Source organism: Salmo trutta, chromosome 21 (assembly GCF_901001165.1).
Source record: "Salmo trutta chromosome 21, fSalTru1.1, whole genome shotgun sequence".
NCBI lineage: Eukaryota > Metazoa > Chordata > Actinopteri > Salmoniformes > Salmonidae > Salmo > Salmo trutta.
Window position 1 is genome coordinate 21495192 of NC_042977.1, and position 19072 is coordinate 21514263.

The 19072-nt window shown below is 41.9% G+C and overlaps 1 protein-coding gene across 4 annotated transcripts in view; it reads left to right on the plus strand.

Annotated features, from left to right (window-relative positions):
• Positions 1-19072, plus strand: part of LOC115156927 (high affinity cAMP-specific 3',5'-cyclic phosphodiesterase 7A) — a 56646-nt gene continuing 37574 nt past the window's right edge. For all 4 annotated transcript variants that reach the window (XM_029704760.1, XM_029704761.1, XM_029704762.1 and 1 more), the window contains exon 1: positions 1-942. In XM_029704760.1, the coding sequence (XP_029560620.1) occupies positions 805-942 (138 nt within the window). In that variant the 5' untranslated portion in view covers positions 1-804. The remainder of the gene's footprint in view (positions 943-19072) is intronic.

Consider the following 19072-nt stretch of genomic DNA (forward strand, 5'->3'; position numbering starts at 1 on the left):
CACCTACCTCTGGTGGGAATTTATGTTTGGGAAGAAGGTAGAGTCAGCTAAAGGAAATACACGGACTCCGGTGGCGTTGTAGTCTTTGTTGTTACTGTTAATTATTGGACCCATGGTAAATGATTTGTTTCGGAGTGTACGGTCATGAAGAACCCATATTAACCCCGTGTTGCTACATGGACAGTCTGTGCGCTACGGTAATCTATGCCAGCAACGCGGTGAAAATGGACTGAATGCATGCAGAATACTTTCTCTACCACCACCACTTCAAGCAGGGACAGAATAAATACACATTTAGTTGTACATTTCCTTTTTATATAACATTGTAGATGAAGGCTCTTATTTTCTGAATATTTTTTCCGTCTACGTTTTCATCGTCTGGTTTTGATTTGCTTTGGCGCGCACAGTCCCCATTAAACAAGGATATATATTGTTAAATATGAGGAAGCAATTTATTACAGAGATACCAAAAAGAAAGAGGCCTTTCCGTTTTCAGGCCCGGATTTGAGTTCAGTAGGGGAATAATGGTGAAAAATCCAAATGGATGAAATATGGATATTGGAACACAATATTAGAGCAGTTGGATTGCTATCGATAACGTGACGTGCAAGTTTGATGCATCAAAAAAAGAGAACAACCCATTTCTTCTACACTCAAATCTATTCGACTCAAATAAAGGGAAGTGGAACTGTTATTGGAATTACCACATTTTCAGTTGTGCCAGCAGCTTAAATGCACATTTTTCTATGCGTTTTATGTTGCTTTTTTATTGCAATTTGAGCTGGACCGAGCATTGACTGTTCAATGGAAGTATGTTATCAGTTACCGGTTTTGCCTCTAGACAGGCCGGTTCCTAAACATGTTCTCAGCCGCAGGGGAGCCATTAGCTTCAGCTCCAATTCTTATTTTTTTGGTGGACCTGCCCCAAGACAGCTGGCCAAGGTAAGAGCAAGGGAAATAGCAATCTGGGGAATAAACAAAAACAATTTGATGCTTTCATTTTCAGCTATCAAATCAAGATTGGGGTTGTGCTTGCTGCCAGGAAATATTTGTATAGTTATATATTTTTGATGGAAACAAAGTAGCCATATTCCTTTATCTGTTTACATTTTTAGTGGCCCACCAAATTAATTGTTATCACAATTGTTATCGCATCATATTGATCAAGTTGACCCTTCCACAGGAATGCTCACAGTGGACTGACTGATCTATCATCTTTATTAATCTTTATCATAATCTCTTAGATCAGTGAGATGCCTGACTTGACCTGGGTGACAAAACCCTCATCCCTAATAATGTGACCAAAGAAAACATTACCGTGATATTATTGTACTAATGTTTTAAGCCCCTCCTTATCTGTAATGCAAAGAGGTTTTGATCCATTAAAGCTGATTGAAGTGGACCAAAACAGCTCATCTGTCTCAAAGTGAACCACAATATTCCATGTACTCTCTGGTCTGGGCTGTTGACAACATTGCACAGTAGAGGTCTTGTTTTTCATGCCATGCGTTCAAAACAGTTTTTGACAAGTGTTTCTGTATGGCTCCAACAGCTCTGGATAGCTTGTAAAGATGGCACAGTAAACTTTTTAACTAGTCCAAATCAAGTTTTATTGGTCACATACACATGGTTAGCAGATGTTATTGCGGGTGTAGCGAAATGCTTATGCTTCCAGATCCGACAGTGCAGCAGTATCTAACAGGTGGTATCCAACAATTCCACAACAAAACCTAATATCTAACAAATTCCACAACAAAACCTAATACACACAATCTAGTACATTTACATTTTACATTTAAGTCATTTAGCAGACGCTCTTATCCAGAGCGACTTACAAATTAGTGCATTCACCTTATGATATCCAGTGGAACAACCACTTTACAATAGTGCATCTAAATCTTTTAGGGGGGGTTAGAAGGATTACTTTATCCTATCCTAGGTATTCCTTAGAGGTGGGGTTTCAGGTGTCTCCGGAAGGTGGTGATTGACTCCGCTGTCCTGGCGTCGTGAGGGAGTTTGTTCCACCATTGGGGTGCCAGAGCAGCGAACAGTTTTGACTGGGCTGAGCGGGAACTGTGCTTCCTCAGAGGTAGGGAGGCGAGCAGGCCAGAGGTGGATGAACGCAGTGCCCTTGTTTGGGTGTAGGGCCTGATCAGAGCCTGAAGGTACGGAGGTGCCGTTCCCCTCACAGCTCCGTAGGCAAGCACCATGGTCTTGTAGCGGATGCGAGCTTCAACTGGAAGCCAGTGGAGAGAGCGGAGGAGCGGGGTGACGTGAGAGAACTTGGGAAGGTTGAACACCAGATGGGCTGTAAATGAATGGGATGAGAATATATAAGTATAAAATATATGGATGAGCAGTGACAGAGCGGCTAAGATGGAATAGACAGTATATACAATATAATAGATAGTGAAGGATACAGTATATACAGTCGGATGTTTACATACACTTAGGTTGGAGTCATTAAAATTTGTTTTTCAACCACTCCATACATTTCTTCTTAACAAGCTTTAGTTTTGGAAAGTCGGTTAGGACATCTACTTTGTGCATAACACAAGTCATTTTTCCAACAATTGTTTACAGACAGATTATTTCACTTACAATTCACTGTTTCACAATTCCAGTGGGTCAGAAGTTTACATACATTAAGTTGACTATGCCTTTAAACAGCTTGGGAAATTCCTGGAAATGATGTCATGGCTTTAGAAGCTTCTGATAGGCTAATTGACATAATTTGAGCCAATTGGAGGTGTACCTGTGGATGTATTTCAAGGCCTACCTTCAAACTCAGTGCCTCTTTGCTTGACATCATGGGAAAATCAAAAGAAATCAGCCAAGACCTCAGAAAAATGTGTAGACCTCCACACGTCTGGTTCATCCTTGGGAGCAATTTCCAAATGCCTGAAGGTACCACGTTCATCTGTACAAACAATAGTATGCAAGTATAAACACCATGGGACCACGCAGCCATCATACCGCTCAGGAAGGAGACGCGTTCTGTCTCCTAGAGATGAACGTACTTTGGTGCGAAAAGTGAAAATCAATCCCAGAACAACAGCAAAGGACCTTGTGAAGATGCTGGAGGAAACAGGTACAAAAGTATCTACATCCACAGTAAAACGAGTCCTATATCTACATAACCTGAAAGGCCGCTCAGCAAGGAAGAAGCCGCTGCTCCAAAACTGCCATAAAAAAGACTACGGTTTGCAACTGCACATGGGGACAAAGATCGTACTTTTTGGGGAAATGTCCTCTGGTCTGATGAAACAAAAATAGAACTATTTGGCCATAATGACCATTGTTATGTTTGGAGGAAAAAGGGGGAGGCATGCAAGCCGAAGAACACCATCCCAACTGTGAAGCATGGGGGTGGCAGCATCATATTGTGGGGGTGCTTTGCTGCAGGAGGGACTGGTGCACTTCAAAAAATAGATGGCATCATGAGGTAGGAAAATGATGTAGATATATTGAAGCAACATCTCAAGACATCAGTCAGGAAGTTAGAGCTTGGTCGCAAATGGGTCTTCCAAATGGACAATGACCCCAAGCATACTTCCAAAGTTGTGGCAAAATGGCTTAAGGACAACAAAGTCAAGGTATTGGAGTGGCCATCACAAAGCCCTCACTTCAATCCTATAGAAAGTTTGTGGACAGAACTGAAAAAGCGTGTGCGAGCAAGGAGGCCTACAAACCTCACTCAGTTACACCAGCTCTGTCAGGAGGAATGGGCCAAAATTCACCCAACTTATTGTGGGAAGCTTGTGGAAGGCTACCTGAAACATTTGACCCAAGTTAAAAAATTTAAGGCAATGCTACCAAATACTAATTGAGTGTATGTGAACTTTTGACCCACTGTGAATGCGATGAAAGAAATAAAAGCCGAAATACATCATTCTCTTTGCTATTATTCTGATATTTCATATTCTTAAAATAAAGTGATGATCCTAACTGACCTAAAACAGGGATTTGTTACTAGGATTAAATGTCACGAATTGTGAAAAACTGAGTTTAAATGTATTTGTCTATGTAAACTTCTGACTTCAACTGTACATATGAGATGAGTCATGCAAGATATGTAATCATTCTTAAAGTGGCATTAATAAAGTGACTGGTGATCCATTTATTAAAGTGGCCATTGATATCAAGTCTGTAGGTAGGCAGCTACCTCTCTGTGCTAGTGGTGGCTGTTTAACAATCTGATGGCCTTGAGATTGAAAAATAGTTTCTATCTCTCTGTCCCAGCTTTGATGCACCTGTGCTGACCTTGCCTTCTGGATGGAAGCGGGGTGAACAGGTAGTGGCTTGGGTGGTTATTGTCCTTGATTATCTTTTTTGCCTTCCTGTGACATCAGGTGTTGTAGGTGTCCTGGAGGGCAGGTAGTTTGCCCATGGTGATGCGTTGTGCAGAACGCACCACCCTCTGGAGAGCCCTGCGGTTGTGTGCGGTGCAGTTGCCGTACCAGGCGGTGATACAGCCCGAAAGGATGCTCTCAATTGTAAAAGTTAGTGAGGGTTTTCGGTGACAAACCACATTTTTTTCAGCCTCCTGAGGTTGAAGAGGTGCTGTTGTGCCTTCTTCACCACACTGTCTGTGTGTGTGGATCATTTCAGTTTGTCGGTGATATGTACACCGAGGAACTTAAAACGTTCCACCTTCTCCACTGCTGTCCTGTTGATGTGGATAGGGGGGCGCTTCCTTTGCTTTTTCCTGAAGTCCACGATCATCTCTTTTGTTTTGCTGACATTGAGTGAGAGGTTATTTTCCTGACACCACACTCCGAGGGCCCTCACCTCCTCCCTGTAGGCTGTCTTGTCGTTGTTGGTAATCAAGCCTACTACTATAGTGTCGTCTGCAAACTTGATGATTGAGTTGGAGGCGTGCATGGCCACGCAGTCATGGGTGAACAGGGAGTACAGGAGAGGGCTGAGAAGACACCCTTGTGGAGCCCCAGTGTTGAGGATCAGCGGAGTGGAGATATTGTTTCCTACCTTCACCACCTGGGAGCGACCTGTCAGGATGTCCAGCACCCAGTTGTACAGGGCCGGGTCGAGACCCAGGGTCTCAAGCTTAACTTCTTACATCTAGACGTTCCGCTAGCGGAACACCGCTCCAATATCCAATGATAGGGCGTGGCGCGAAATACAAACTCCTCAAAAATCCGAAAACTTCAATTTTTCAAACATATGACTATTTTACACCATTTTAAAGACGACTCTCCTTAATCTAACCACACTGTCCGATTTCAAAAAGGCTTTACAACGAAAGCAAAACATTAGATTATGGCCTGCCATATGAGTTCTGTTATAATCACAGACACCATTCAAACAGTTTTAGAAACTTTAGGGTGTTTTCTATCCAAATCAAACAATTATATGCATATTCTAGTTTCTGGGCAGGAGTAATAAACAGATTAAATCGGGTACGTTTTTTTATCCGGCCGTGAAAATACTGCCCCCTATCCATAACAGGTTAAAGATGAGTTTGGAGGGCACTATGGTGTTGAATGCTGAGCTGTAGTCAATGAACAGCATTCTTACATAGGTATTCCTCTTGTCCTGATGGGATAGGGCAGTGTGATGGCGATTGTATCGTCTGTGGACCTATTGGGGCGGTAAGCAAATTGGAGTGGGTGGAGGTGATATGATCCTTGACTAGTCTCTCAAAGCAATTCATGATGACAGAAGTGAGTGCTACAGGGCGTTAGTCATTTAGTTCAGCTACCTTAGCTTTCTTTGGAATCAGCATCTGTAACTGCCACTCCTTGGTGTTGAACCATCCATGCAGAAGGGGTACATATTGGGTTGGCCTACTGGGATGGTCTGGTGTACTCTGGAGGTTTCTATGCCCCATATGACCTCTGTCTGCATCTGTATAGCAGATATACTGTAGTAGAAGCCTGCTGACACTTTAACAAACAAACCTACAGAAGAAGGAAAAACGCATAATAACCACAGCATAAGCCTAAAATATACACAAAGCTGTTATTTTAATTAAAAGGTGCTCAATCTAAGTAGCCATAATAAAGGACATTGGATAACACTTAAAGTGGAATTGACAGCCCTTTAATTACTTTGCAGATATGAAACAAGTGATTAATATTACATTCCCAGTTTATGCTACAAAACCAACTTTATAAGAGGTTTTAAAAATAGGTTCTATTTGGCTCAACGTTCCATGACTTACACTAAGGCATTGCGGGCAGAATAGATGGATGCAGTTCAATGCATGTTTAATATAATTCACCAATACATTTCTTGCTAGTCCATAAAATATTGCTATCAGGTTGTAAATCACAGCTGGCCTGGTACATTGTTTGCTGCCTCCATTTGTGATGCACTGTTTCAATGACTCAATATTTTGGACAAAAACGGACGAATGTAAGTAAAGCTGGGAATGTCAATACAATCAGACTAGCAAGGGCAATGATCAGAAGTGGTGAGTGACTGACTTTTTCCCCTCAGCGTTTTTTCGGTGGCTATACACCGCTAGAGATGCAGGTGTCATTTGGTTAGCAAGCAAGAACCTGAATGACTGTTATCCAGTTAGCTAGCATATCTCTTGCGTTCGCAAATGCACTCTGGCTATCTAGCTACTCTGATTTCAGAGTACTCTCGTCTGAGTGTGCCAGAGCTCAGAATAACTGATGAATTTACGAACGTGCAACACCCGCTGAATATGACCGTGTCAATAAACATAGGCAGGCCAAAAAAAATTATAGTTAGTAACAAATGCTCTGGATAACATGTAAACAGCCTAACCAACTCTGTTAGGGTGAGTAAAATGATCAGAGTGGGGTGTTCTCACATTGTATCTGTGAGTAGCAAGCTAGCTAACTTTAGCCAGTTAGCCTGGGTACTTGGTTGGGACAAGCGTGCATTGGCAGGCAAGCTGGAAAAGGATGAGTAGGCTACAATTCCCCATCGTTTATCAGTGCAGCATTGATAACCTAGCTGAAAGTTGGAGAGGGTTTATCTAATGTTCCTTCGTTAGATTTTAGCACATCTTGCTCTGTGCATAACTGAGGGGGAGAGAGCCTACCTTTTCACAGTTGTTTGATCAATAGGACTGTAAAGTTCCCCAATGTAAGAGGACTCCCGTGGTATTTGCAGAAATCCATTCAGGTGTATTTTGTGACATTTAGTGAATGCATTCTAATGATCTAAAGTTGCGCTGTTGCAACTGCCTGTGGCAAATGGCTTGTTTGTATAAAGGCCTACTGTAGCTCTGACTGGCTATGGCATATAGGTCTGCGTAAACTCTGGTCCTGGACGAGACATGTTTTTATTCCGTTTTATTTACTGCAGTGTCTATTAATCGCTTTCCCACTCTATATTGCTATAGAATTTTCACAAATGCCTTAGTATACGTATACCCAATGAAATGACCGTATCTCAGTGCTTGCTTGTCAGAAAATGTAAAAAAAAATAAAAAAGTGTCATATTCTTTCTGGGCGTGTATATGAACAGATTTTAATAAGACATTTGATAAAATGCTGTCAGTTCCACTTTAAGGTGGTTGTAAAGATTAAAAAAAAATATTTGGTGCATGTGACCAATAAAAGTTCATTTGATTTGAAAGGGTTTATGATAGAGGTCGACCGATTATGATTTTTCAACGTCGATACCGATTTATTGGAGGGCCAAAAGAAGTTGATACCGATTAATCGGACGATTTTTATATATATATTTGTAATAATGACAATTACAACAGTACTGAATGGACACTTTTATTTTAACTTAAAATAATACATAAATAAAATCAATTTACTCTCAAATAAATAATGGAACATGTTCAATTTGGTTTAAATAATGCAAAAACACAGTGTTGGAGAAGAAAGTAAAAGTGAAATATGTGACATGTAAAAAAGTTCCTTGCTCAGAACATGAGAACATGTGAATGCTGGTGGTTCCTTTTAACATGAGTCTTCAATATTCCCAGTTAAGAAGTTTTAGGTTGTAGTTATTATAGGAATTATAGGACTATTTCTCTCTATACCATTTGTATTTCATATACCTTTGACCAGAGGTTCTTCAACTATTTCAGCCTGGGACCCAAATGAGAAATTCTGTTTTCCTGGGACCCAAGCTTAGGAAAATATGCAACTATATGTAAATATCGGTACATTTCATTGCCCTTATGCCTAAAAAAATGCAATATAGACAAAAACAAATAACAATGAAATACCCATAAATCTTTTCATGTTTATTTTTCCCCATTAAAAACACTTTTACATACCTGTCTAGGTTGGAACTGTTGCGGTTAAAATACATACTTTTTATTCTGAACTGGAATAAACTGATTGATCACATCACACAGATGTAGACCAGAAAACACACACATACACACAGTCCTAATGAGAGGTGTGTGGCTGGTTGAAGTTTTCAACAAGCATGTCTATTCTGGGCTCAGTTTTTGACAGTACAACACTGAGGTGATGCTCAGCATTGACACTGTTTCTGTACTTGAGAACTCTGACTTGCATAGGTATGTGGTGCCAAACTGGATCAGAACATCTACTGCTTTCTCAGTCAGGTGAGGAGACCACTTCCTGCTGCAGATGAGCAACCCAGAACTGTATGAGTGTTTATATCAAAAAGCATCTTGCTTTAATCAGTTTATTCCAGTTCTGAATAAAAAATATTACTTGTAACAGCAACAGTTCCAACCTAGACTTGTTATCAACAATTTATACAGTAAAATGTACAGTAGGCCTGAATTTTTCATCTTCATCTGTACTGTTTCTTAGGGTTGCACTATCAGTAGCTAGTTAGCTTCCTTTGGCTAACGTTAGCTATTAGTTAAGTAACGTTACAAGGCCAGGGGATTGTTTGAAAGAGAAACTCACATCTACTACTATGAGAGATAGTACTCCCTTATTTCTGCTTGTCATCACCTGTTATAAAATGACAACAATGCCTTGTTAGTTGACTTACTTTTCCTCTTTCGAAGCACTGTTTCCTGAAGCATTCTGCCCTGTTCTGAAATAACTCCCTGGGTTTACTGTCATGTTGTGCCTGGATGTTTGGTCAGGACGTGTAGTTTTATTCATTTGTTCGTTTTGAGAGACTCATTACTAAGCACTTCCCCACACAAAACACATTGTGGGCACTCCTCGTTATTTCTCAAAGTTTGTATGAAAGAGACACAAAGTCATCACTGTATTTGTGTTTCATGACCTCAGTCAGAACTTTTGGCTAGCATGAGTCCATTTCATGACAGCGGTGAGTGATGGCGAGCGGGAATAAGTCAGTGGCTTGAACGACAGCGCTGCAGCGTGTGTGTCGCGGAGTGATCTTCAAGAAAACTGCAGAAAAAAACATCCGGTAAACCGCGAAGCACACAGGCATCTCCCTCTCCCAGCTGCCAAACAGAGCAGAGACCGCTGCTAAACAGAGAGCGCACTGAACCGAGAGCGCAGTTGCACTTGGCCAAATCAATTCCAGTAATGAATGAAATAATTATACATTTACGTCGCGAGCCACCATTAACAGGTCCGCGACCCATACTTTTTAGAAACGCTGCTTTTGACTATTAGATGTTCTTATAGGCACTATAGTATTGCCAGCCTAATCTCGGGAGTTGATAGGCTTGAAGTCATAAACAGCACTGTGCTTCAAGCATTGCGAAGAGCTGCTGGCAAACGCAGTAAAGTGCTGTTTGAATGAATGCTTACGAGCCTGCTGCTGCCTATCACCGCTTAGTCGGACTGCTCTATCAAATATCAAATCATAGACTTAATTATAATATAATAAACACACAGAAATACGAGCCTTTGGCCATTAATATGGTAAAATCCGGAAACTATCATTTCGAAAACAAAATGTTTACTCTTTCAGTGAAATACGAACTGTTACGTATATTATCGAACGGGTGGCAACCCTAAGTCTAAATATTGCTGTTACATTGCACAACCTTCAATGTCATGTCATAGTTATGTAAAATTCGGGCAAATTAATTACGGTCTTTGTTAGGAAGAAATGGTCTTCACACAGTTCGCAACGAGCCAGGCGTCCCAAACTGCTGCGTATACCCTGACTCTGCTTGCACTGAATGCAAGAGAAGTATTGATTTTAAGAAAGGCATTGAGGTTTATGGTGAGGTACATTGGTGCAACGACTGCTTTTTTCGCGAATGCGCTTTTGTTAAATCATCACCCATTTGGTGAAGTAGGCTGTGATTCAATGATAAATTAACAGGCGCCGCATTGATTATATGCAATGCAGGACAAGCTAGTTAAACTAGTAATTTCATCAACCATGTGTAGTTAACTAGTGATTATGTTAAGATTGATCGTTTTTTTATAAGTTTAATGCTAGCTAGCAACTTACCTTGGCTCCTTGCTGCACTCTTGTAACAGGTGGTCAGCCTGCAACGCAGTCTTCTCGTGGATTGCAATGTAATCGGCCATAATTGGTGTCCAAAAATGCAGATTACCGATTGTTTTGAAAACTTGAAATCGGCCCCAATTAATCGGCCATGCCTATTAATCGGATGACATCTAGTTTAGTTTATAAGTAGTTAATGCCCTTAATTATTAGGTAAAATCTAGTTGAAAAGTCATTAACAAGCAGTTGTTTTACTACTTTTATTGAAAGAAAACTGTAGACTATACTTGATTTGTTTCTTGCCTAGTGTTAGCGCAATGACTGGAAGTCTTTGGGTATCTGCTAACATGCTAGTAGATACCTATAGACTTCCTGTCATTGCGCTAATGCTAGTTAGCAGTGGCTCATGAAACTACCTCAAACTTCCTTCATACTGGACACAGAGACATAAAAATGGTATCCACAAGTTCATCTGACTCTGGTGAAGTAGATAAAGGGCTTCATGGCCAAAATCCCGAAGTATCCCTTTAAAAGTTTCTGAGAGGTTTCTTTCTTTTAGTTGAAGACATCATCATTGTATAAAGTTGTTTTCTGTTATTAGAGATATTCTCTTCATATTCATACTTGATCAATGGAATCTTTATCTACTTTAAATTGTTATATGTTTACATAATACGATTGCAAATGGAACTATTCATGAGGTAGATATGACATGATGGTTCTTACCTCACACTTCACCTCCAACTCCCCTGCAGGCTTAACAGCCCTGCATCACTCTGTGTTCTGTGAGAGGCCAGTAAGGGTCTGTGATTAGTTTATGAACCCCTCACAATGCTCCAGTACAGACTGTTTGCCTTTCCCCTATATTGCTGATTGTCTTTTATGGCCCTCCATGAGCCAGACCTCATGGTCTGTTCCATTAAGAGAAGAGCCCATCCAGTACACACACAAACACCCTCTGAAGTGGGATTTACTACAGGTAACGCACTGAAAGGAATGTGGAGATGCTCACGCTACTCTCCACACTGAAGTGCCACAATTCATGGGGATACTTTAAATTTGTGAAGCACCTTAGAACAGTTTTAGCTCTTGTTTCTTTTACAGTTTAGAGACCGCATGTGTTTTGGGGACAGGACACACAGAGGCTAAGGGAGAGTTCATCTGTCCTGTACTTTCCTCCTCTTTTAGCTTTATTAGTTACATCTCTGTAGTCAGCCAGCCCACTAGAACTGATATGGGATAAACCTGAGCAATGCAAGGTTTACTTGCCCTAGAGTAATAGCCCAGACTAATAAACCTGATTGGTCTGTCTGCTTGATTGATGGATACAATTCAGATTTTAAATGTCAAGGCACCTCAAACACCAAGTCGTTCGCTGCAATGGACTTAGTGTACAGCTACAGCATAATTTTATTTTATTTATTTCACCTTTATTTAACCAGGTAGGCAAGTTGAGAACAAGTTCTCATTTACAATTGCGACCTGGCCAAGATAAAGCAAAGCAGTTCGACAACATACAACAACACAGGGTTACACATGGAATAAAACAACATACAATCAATGATGCAGTAGAAAAAAATAAGACTATATACAATGTGAGCAAATGATGTGAGATAAGGGAGGTAAAGGCAAAAAATGCCATGGTGGCAAAGTAAATAAAGTATAGCAAGAAAAACACTGGAATGGTAGATTTGTAGTTTGAAGAAAGTTCAAAGTTAAAATATAAATAATATGGTGCAAAGGAGCAAAATAAATAAAATAAATAAATACAGTAGGGGAAGAGGTAGTAGTTTGGGCTAAATTATAGATGGGCTATGTACAGGTGCAGTGATCTGTGAGCTGCTCTGACAGCTGGTGCTTAAAGCTAGTGAGGGAGTTATAAGTGTTTCCAGTTTCATAGATTTTTGTAGTTCGTTCCAGTCATTGGCAGCAGAGAACTGGAAGGAGAGACGACCAAAGGAGGAGTTGGCTTTAGGGGTGACCAGAGAGATATACCTGTATATAGAGATATACCTATATATAATGAAGATTACAGTCCAGGTATTTTCTGAGTCGCTCAGTGACGCAGATGCTATGCATTTTTTCAGAAGCACGCCAGAATGTGTCATCTGCTGTGGAAGTGAATAATCTGTTTTAGCTGTCTAGTCATGTAGCCAGCCTGCCGGGCTACTCATCAGACTAGCTTGTAGTTAATAGATATGGCTGTCTAAGGTGTGTGTATACTAAACTTTGCTCAGATGTTTAGACCTTATGAATAATACAGGATGATGCAGATGGAGATAAGGAGACTGCTGTTGAATGGGCCAGTGACGTCAAGAGGTGCAGGATGCTGTATGAGTGATGTGGGTAGGACTAGGGAGCCTGTTTAAACATGAAAGCCAAAGCCCCTGTGACTGTGTGATTGTGTGTCCATAGTTGAACCACATCAAAGGCATCTGATCTGACTGACAAACAGTCATCTGAACATGTACATTGCATTGTCTGTCCTCTGCAGCAACAACATAGTATTGGATTGCAGGTACTGTCTCTAGCTAAGTCAGGGATGGGCAACTTTGAGAGAAAGAGAAAAACTGCTGATGCACAACCAAATTTTGAAATTGAGACCCTGACTGAGTTTTTTTTACTATTTTCTACATTGTGGAATAACAGTGAAGACATCACAATTGTGAAATGACACATGGAATCATGTAGTAACCAAAAAAGTGTTAAACAAATCAAAATATATTTTATATTTGAGATTCTTCAAAGTAGCCACCTTGGCGTTTTCTCAACCAGCTTCATGAGGTAGTCACTGGAATGCATTTCAGTTGGCAGGTGTGCCTTGTTAGAAGTACATTTGTGGAATTTCTTTCCTCCTTAATGCGTTTGAGCCAATCAGTGGTGTTGTGACAAGGAAGGGGTGGTATACAGAAGATAGCATTATTTGGTAAAACACCAAGTTCATATTGTGGCAAGAACAGCTCAAATAAGCAAAGAGAAATGACAGTCCATCATTACTTTAAGACATGAAGGTCAGTCAATCCGGAAAATGTCAAGAACTTTGACAGTTTCTTCAAGTGCAGTCCCAAAAACCATCAAGCGCTATGATGAAACTGGCTCTCGTGAGGACCGCCACAGGAAAGGAAGACCGAGAGTTACCTCTGCTGCAGAGGATAAGTTTATTCGATTTAACTGCACCTCAGATTGCAGCCCAAATAAATGCTTCACAGAGTTCAAGTAAAAGACACATCTCAACATAAACTGTTCAGATGAGACTGCTTGAATCAGGCCTTTGTGGTCAAATTTTCTTCTTTACATTTAACCAGGCAATTCAGTTAAGAACAAATTCTTAACAGTGGGTTAACTGCCTTATTCAGGGGCAGAACAACTGATTTTTACCTTGTCAGCTCAGGGATTCGATCCAGCAACCTTTCAATTACTAGCCCAAAGCTCTAACCACTAGGCTACCTGCCAAATTGCTACAGAGAAACCACTACTAAAAGGCACAAATAATAAGAAGAGACTTGCTTGGGCCAAGAAATATGAGCAATGGACATTAGACTGGTGGAAATCTGTCCTTTGGTCTGATGAGTCCAAATTTTGAGATTTTTGGTTCAAACCGTGTCTTTGTGAGACGCAGAGTAGGTGAACAATACCCCATAATGTGAAGGAAAAATGGCGCCGGAAGAAATGGCAGCAGTTTTGCGGCGCCCAACCAATTGTGCTATGTGTTTATTTTCGCGTTGTTTTTAACTTATTTTGTACATAATGTTTCTGCCACCGTATCTTAAGGCAAAAAAGAGCTTCTGGATATCAGGACAGAGATCACTCACCTCGGATTAGACAAAGATTTTTTCTACAACAAGGAGGACGCACAATACATTCTCCAAATACCCCACAGGGCCGACATCCCCGTTATTTGCAAGAGGAAGCGACACAGGTACAGAGGACAAAGAGCCGGATGCCTGGTCAGGACCTGGAGAAAGCGTTTGGAAAGCTGCCATTACCGTCAATACTACTCGCCAATGTGCAATCATTGGACAATAAATTAGACGAGTTACGATCACGAATATCCTACCAACAGGACATCAAAAACTGTAATATCCTATGTTTCACGGAATCGTGGCTGAATGACAACATGGATACTCAGCTAGCGGGATATACGCTGCACCAGCAAGATAGAACAGCACACTCCGGTAAGACGAGGGGGGGCGGTCTGTGCATATTTGTAAACAACAGCTGGTGCATGAAATCTAAGGAAGTCTCTAGATTTTGCTCGCCTGAAGTAGAGTATATTGTGATAAATTGCAGGCCACACTATTTGCCTAGAGAGTTTTCAGCTATACTTTTCGTGGTTGTTCATTTACCACCACAGACAGATGCTGGCACTAAGACCGCACTCAGTCAGCTATATAAGGAAATAAGCAAACAGGAAACCACTCACCCAGAGGCGGCGCTCCTAGTGGCTGGAGACTTTAATGCAGGGAAACTTAAATCAGTTCTACCAAATTTCTATCAACATGTTAAATGTGCAACCAGAGGGAAAACAATTCTAGATCACCTGTACTCCACACACAGAGACGCGTATAAAGCTCTCCCTCGCCCTCCATTTGGTAAATCCGATCACAACTCTATCCTCCTGATTCCTGCATACAAGCAAAAATTAAAGCAGGAGGCACCAGTGACTCGGTCTACAAAAAAGTGGTCAGATGAAGCAGATGCTAAACTACAGGACTGCTTTGCTGTCACAGACTGGAACATATTCCGGGATTGTTCCGATGGCATTGAGGAGTACACCACATCAGTCACTGGCTTTATCAATAAGTGCATCGAGGACGTCGTCCCGACAGTGACTGCACGTACATACCCCAACCAGAAGCCATGGATTACAGGCAACATTCGCACTGAGCTAAAGGGTAGAGCTGCCACTTTCAAGGTGCGGGACTGTAACCCGGAAGCTTACAAGAAATCCTGCAATGCCCAGCGACAAACCATCAAACAGGCAAAGCGTCAATACAGGGCTAAGATTGAATCATACTACACCGGCACCGATGCTTATCTTATGTGGCAGGGCTTGCAAACTATTACAGACTACAAAGGGAAGCACAGCCGCGAGCTGCCCAGTGACACGAGCCTACCAGACGAGCTAAATCACTTCTATCCTCGCTTCGAGGCAAGCAACACTGAGGCATGCATGAGAGCATCAGCTGTTCCAGACGACTGTGTGATCACGCTCTCCGTAGCCGACGTAAGTAAGACCTTTAAACAGGTCAACATACACAAGGCTGCGGGGCCAGACGGATTACTAGGACCTGTGCTCCAGGCATCTGCTGACCAACTGGCAAGTGTCTTCACTGACATTTTCAACATGTTCCTGATTTGAGTCTGTAATACCAACATGTTTCAAGCAGACCACCATAGTTCCTGTGCCCAAGAACACAAAGGCAACCTGCCTAAATGACTACAGACCCGTAGCACACACGTCCGTAGCCATGAAGTGCTTTGAAAGGTTGGTAATGGCTCACATCAACACCATTATCCGAGAAACCCTAGACCCACTCCAGTTTGCATACCGCCCAAACCGATCCACAGATGATGCAATCTCTATTGCACTCCACACTGCCCTTTCCCACCTGGACAAAAATAACACATATGTGAGAACGCTATTCATTGACTACAGCTCAGCGTTCAACACTCTAGTACCCTCAAAGCTCATCACTAAGCTAAGGATCCTGGGACCAAACACCTCCCTCTGTAACTGGATCCTGGACTTCCTGATGGGTCGCCCCCAGGAGGTGAGGGTAGGTACTAACACATCTGCCATGCTGATCCTCAACACGGGAGCTCCCCAGGGGTGCGTGCTCAGTCCCCTCCTGTACTCCCTGTTCACCCACGACTGCATGGCCAGGCACGACTCCAACACCATCATTAAGTTTGCAGACGACACAACAGTGGTAGGCCTGATCACCGACAAAGACGAGACAGCCTATAGGAAGGAGGTCAGAGACCCGGCCGGGTGGTGCCAAAATAACAACCTATCCCTCAACGTAACCAAGACTAAGGAGATGATTGTGGACTACAGGAAAAGGAGGACCGAGCATGCCCCCATTCTCAGCAGGAGCAGGTTGAGAGCTTCAAGTTCCTTGGTGTCCACATCAACAACAAACTAGAATGGTCCAAACACACCAAGACAGTCGTGAAGAGGGCACGACAAAGCCTATTCCCCCTCAGGACCCTAAAAAGATTTGGCATGGGTCCTGAGATCCTCAAAAGGTTCTACAGCTGCAACATCGAAAGCATCCTGACTGGTTGCATCACTGCCTGGTACGGCAATTGCTCGGCCTCCGACCGGAAGGCACTACAGAGGGTAGTGCGTACGGCCCAGTACATCACTGGGGCTAAGCTGCCTGCCATCCAGGACCTCTACACCAGGCGGTGTCAGAGGAAGGTCCTAAAAATTGTCAAAGACCCCAGCCACCCCAGTCATAGACTGTTCTCTCTACTGCCGCATAGCAAGCGGTACCGGAGTGCCAAGTCTAGGACAAAAAGGCTTCTCAACAGTTTTTACCCCCAAGCCATAAGACTCCTGAACAAGTAATCAAATGGCTACCCGGACTATTTGCATTGTGTGCCCCCCCAACCCCTCTTTTTACGCTGCTGCTACTCTCTGTTTATCATATGCATAGTCACTTTAACTATACATTCATGTACATACTACCTCAATTGGGCCGACCAACCAGTGCTCACACACATTGGCTAACCGGGCTATCTGCATTGTGTCCCACCACCCGCCAACCCCTCTTTTACGCTACTGCTACTTTCTGTTCATCATATATTCATAGTCACTTTAACCATATCTACATGTATATACTACCTCAATCAGCCTGACTAACCGGTGTCTGTATGTAGCCTCACTACTTTTATAGCCTCGCTACTGTATATAGCCTGTCTTTTTACTGTTGTTTTATTTCCTTACTTACCTATTGTTCACCTAATACCTTTTTTGCACTATTGGTTAGAGCCTGTAAGTAAGCATTTCACTGTAAGGTCTACACCTGTTGTATTCGGCGCACGTGACAAATAAATAAACTTTTCGCACCAAAGTACGTTCATCTCTAGGAGACAGAACGTGTCTCCTTCCTGAGCGGTATGACGGCTGCGTGGTTCCATGGTGTTTATACTTGCGTATTATTGTATGTACAGTTGAACGTGGTACCTTCAGGCATTTGGAAATTGCTCCCAAGGATGAACCAGACTTGTGGAGGTCTTGGCTGATTTCTTTTGATTTCAAGCAATGAGGCACTGAGTTTGAAGGTAGGCCTTGAAATACAGGTATAAAATACAGAAATACAGTAGACATTGTTGTACATGACTATTGTAGCTGGAAATGGCTGATTTTTAATGGAATATCTACATTGGCGTACAGAGGCCCATTATCAGCAACCGTCACTCCTGTGTTCCAATGGCCCGTTGTATTAGCTAATCCAAGTTTATCATTTTAAAAGGCTAATTGATAATTAGAAAACCCTTTTGCAATTGTGTTATCACAGTTGACAACTGTTGTCCTGATTAAAGAAGCAATACAACTGGCCATCTTTAGACTAGTTGAGTATCTGGAGCATCAGCATTTGTGGGTTTGATTAAAGACTCAAATTGGCCAGAAACAAAGACTTTCTTCTGAAACTAACCAGTCTATTCTTGTTCTGATTAATGAAGGCTATTCCATGCAAGAATTTGCCAAGAAACTGAAGATCTCGTACAAAGCTGTGTACTATTCCCTTCACAGAACAGCGCCAACTGGTTCTAACCAGAGTAGAAAGAGGAGTGGGAGGCCCCGGTGCACAATTGAGAAGAGGACAATTACATTTGAGTGTCTAGTTTGAGAAACGGACGCCTCACAAGTTCTCAACTGGCAGCTTCATTAAATAGTACCCGCAAAACACCAGTCTCAAAGTCAACAGTGAAGAGGCAACTCCGGGATGCTGTCCTTCTTGGCAAGAGTTCCTCTATCCAGTGTCTGTGTCCTTTTGCCCATCTTAATCTTTTCTTTTTATTGGCTAGTCTGAGATATGGCTTTTTCTTTGCAACTCTGCCTAGAAGAGTTATATAAACAAACAAACATAGGGTTGGAAATGTGTCCGCTGGCCAACAGACTAGGGTCGCCAGTTGCCCATCCCAGAGCTAAGTTCTTCTGAAAATATACATTGATATTTGTCATTTCAGCTTTTGCATATGTTATTTCACCTTTCAGCGCAATTGTCATTTTAGTTTTGTCGCCCTACGCCCTAAGGTTCTATGCAAAATAGGGGGGAGATTACAGTACGCTACATGTTACAGTATGCTTTCCACGGGCCTGTACTTGATAGAATAGCCTTGTTCGAGCTTCAGGTAAATTTACCTGTCATACTATTTGTGGACGAGTGTCCTGTCAGATTTGAATATATGGTCAACTTTAGTTTGCATGAAGTCTGAATTTGCATATTTTGACAGCTTTGAGGCCTAAAGGAAGGTTGAACTGATACTAAACGCAAGCCAAGGTTCCGTCCTAATAATCTGTCCTTTGATAAAGAAAAGTTTGTCTTCTGACCTTATTTTCAACCAGTTTCATTTGCTTGTTTGTGTCATGCCAAACCTGAATTACAGTTCAAACTAGTCTTCTTTCAATCCAGCTCACACATGCTTTCAAACTAGTCTTCTCTTCAAAGCTGATTTCAGAAAGAAATGCCTTGTAAATTCTTGAATGGGAGGGCCTAGGACGCATCTTAAT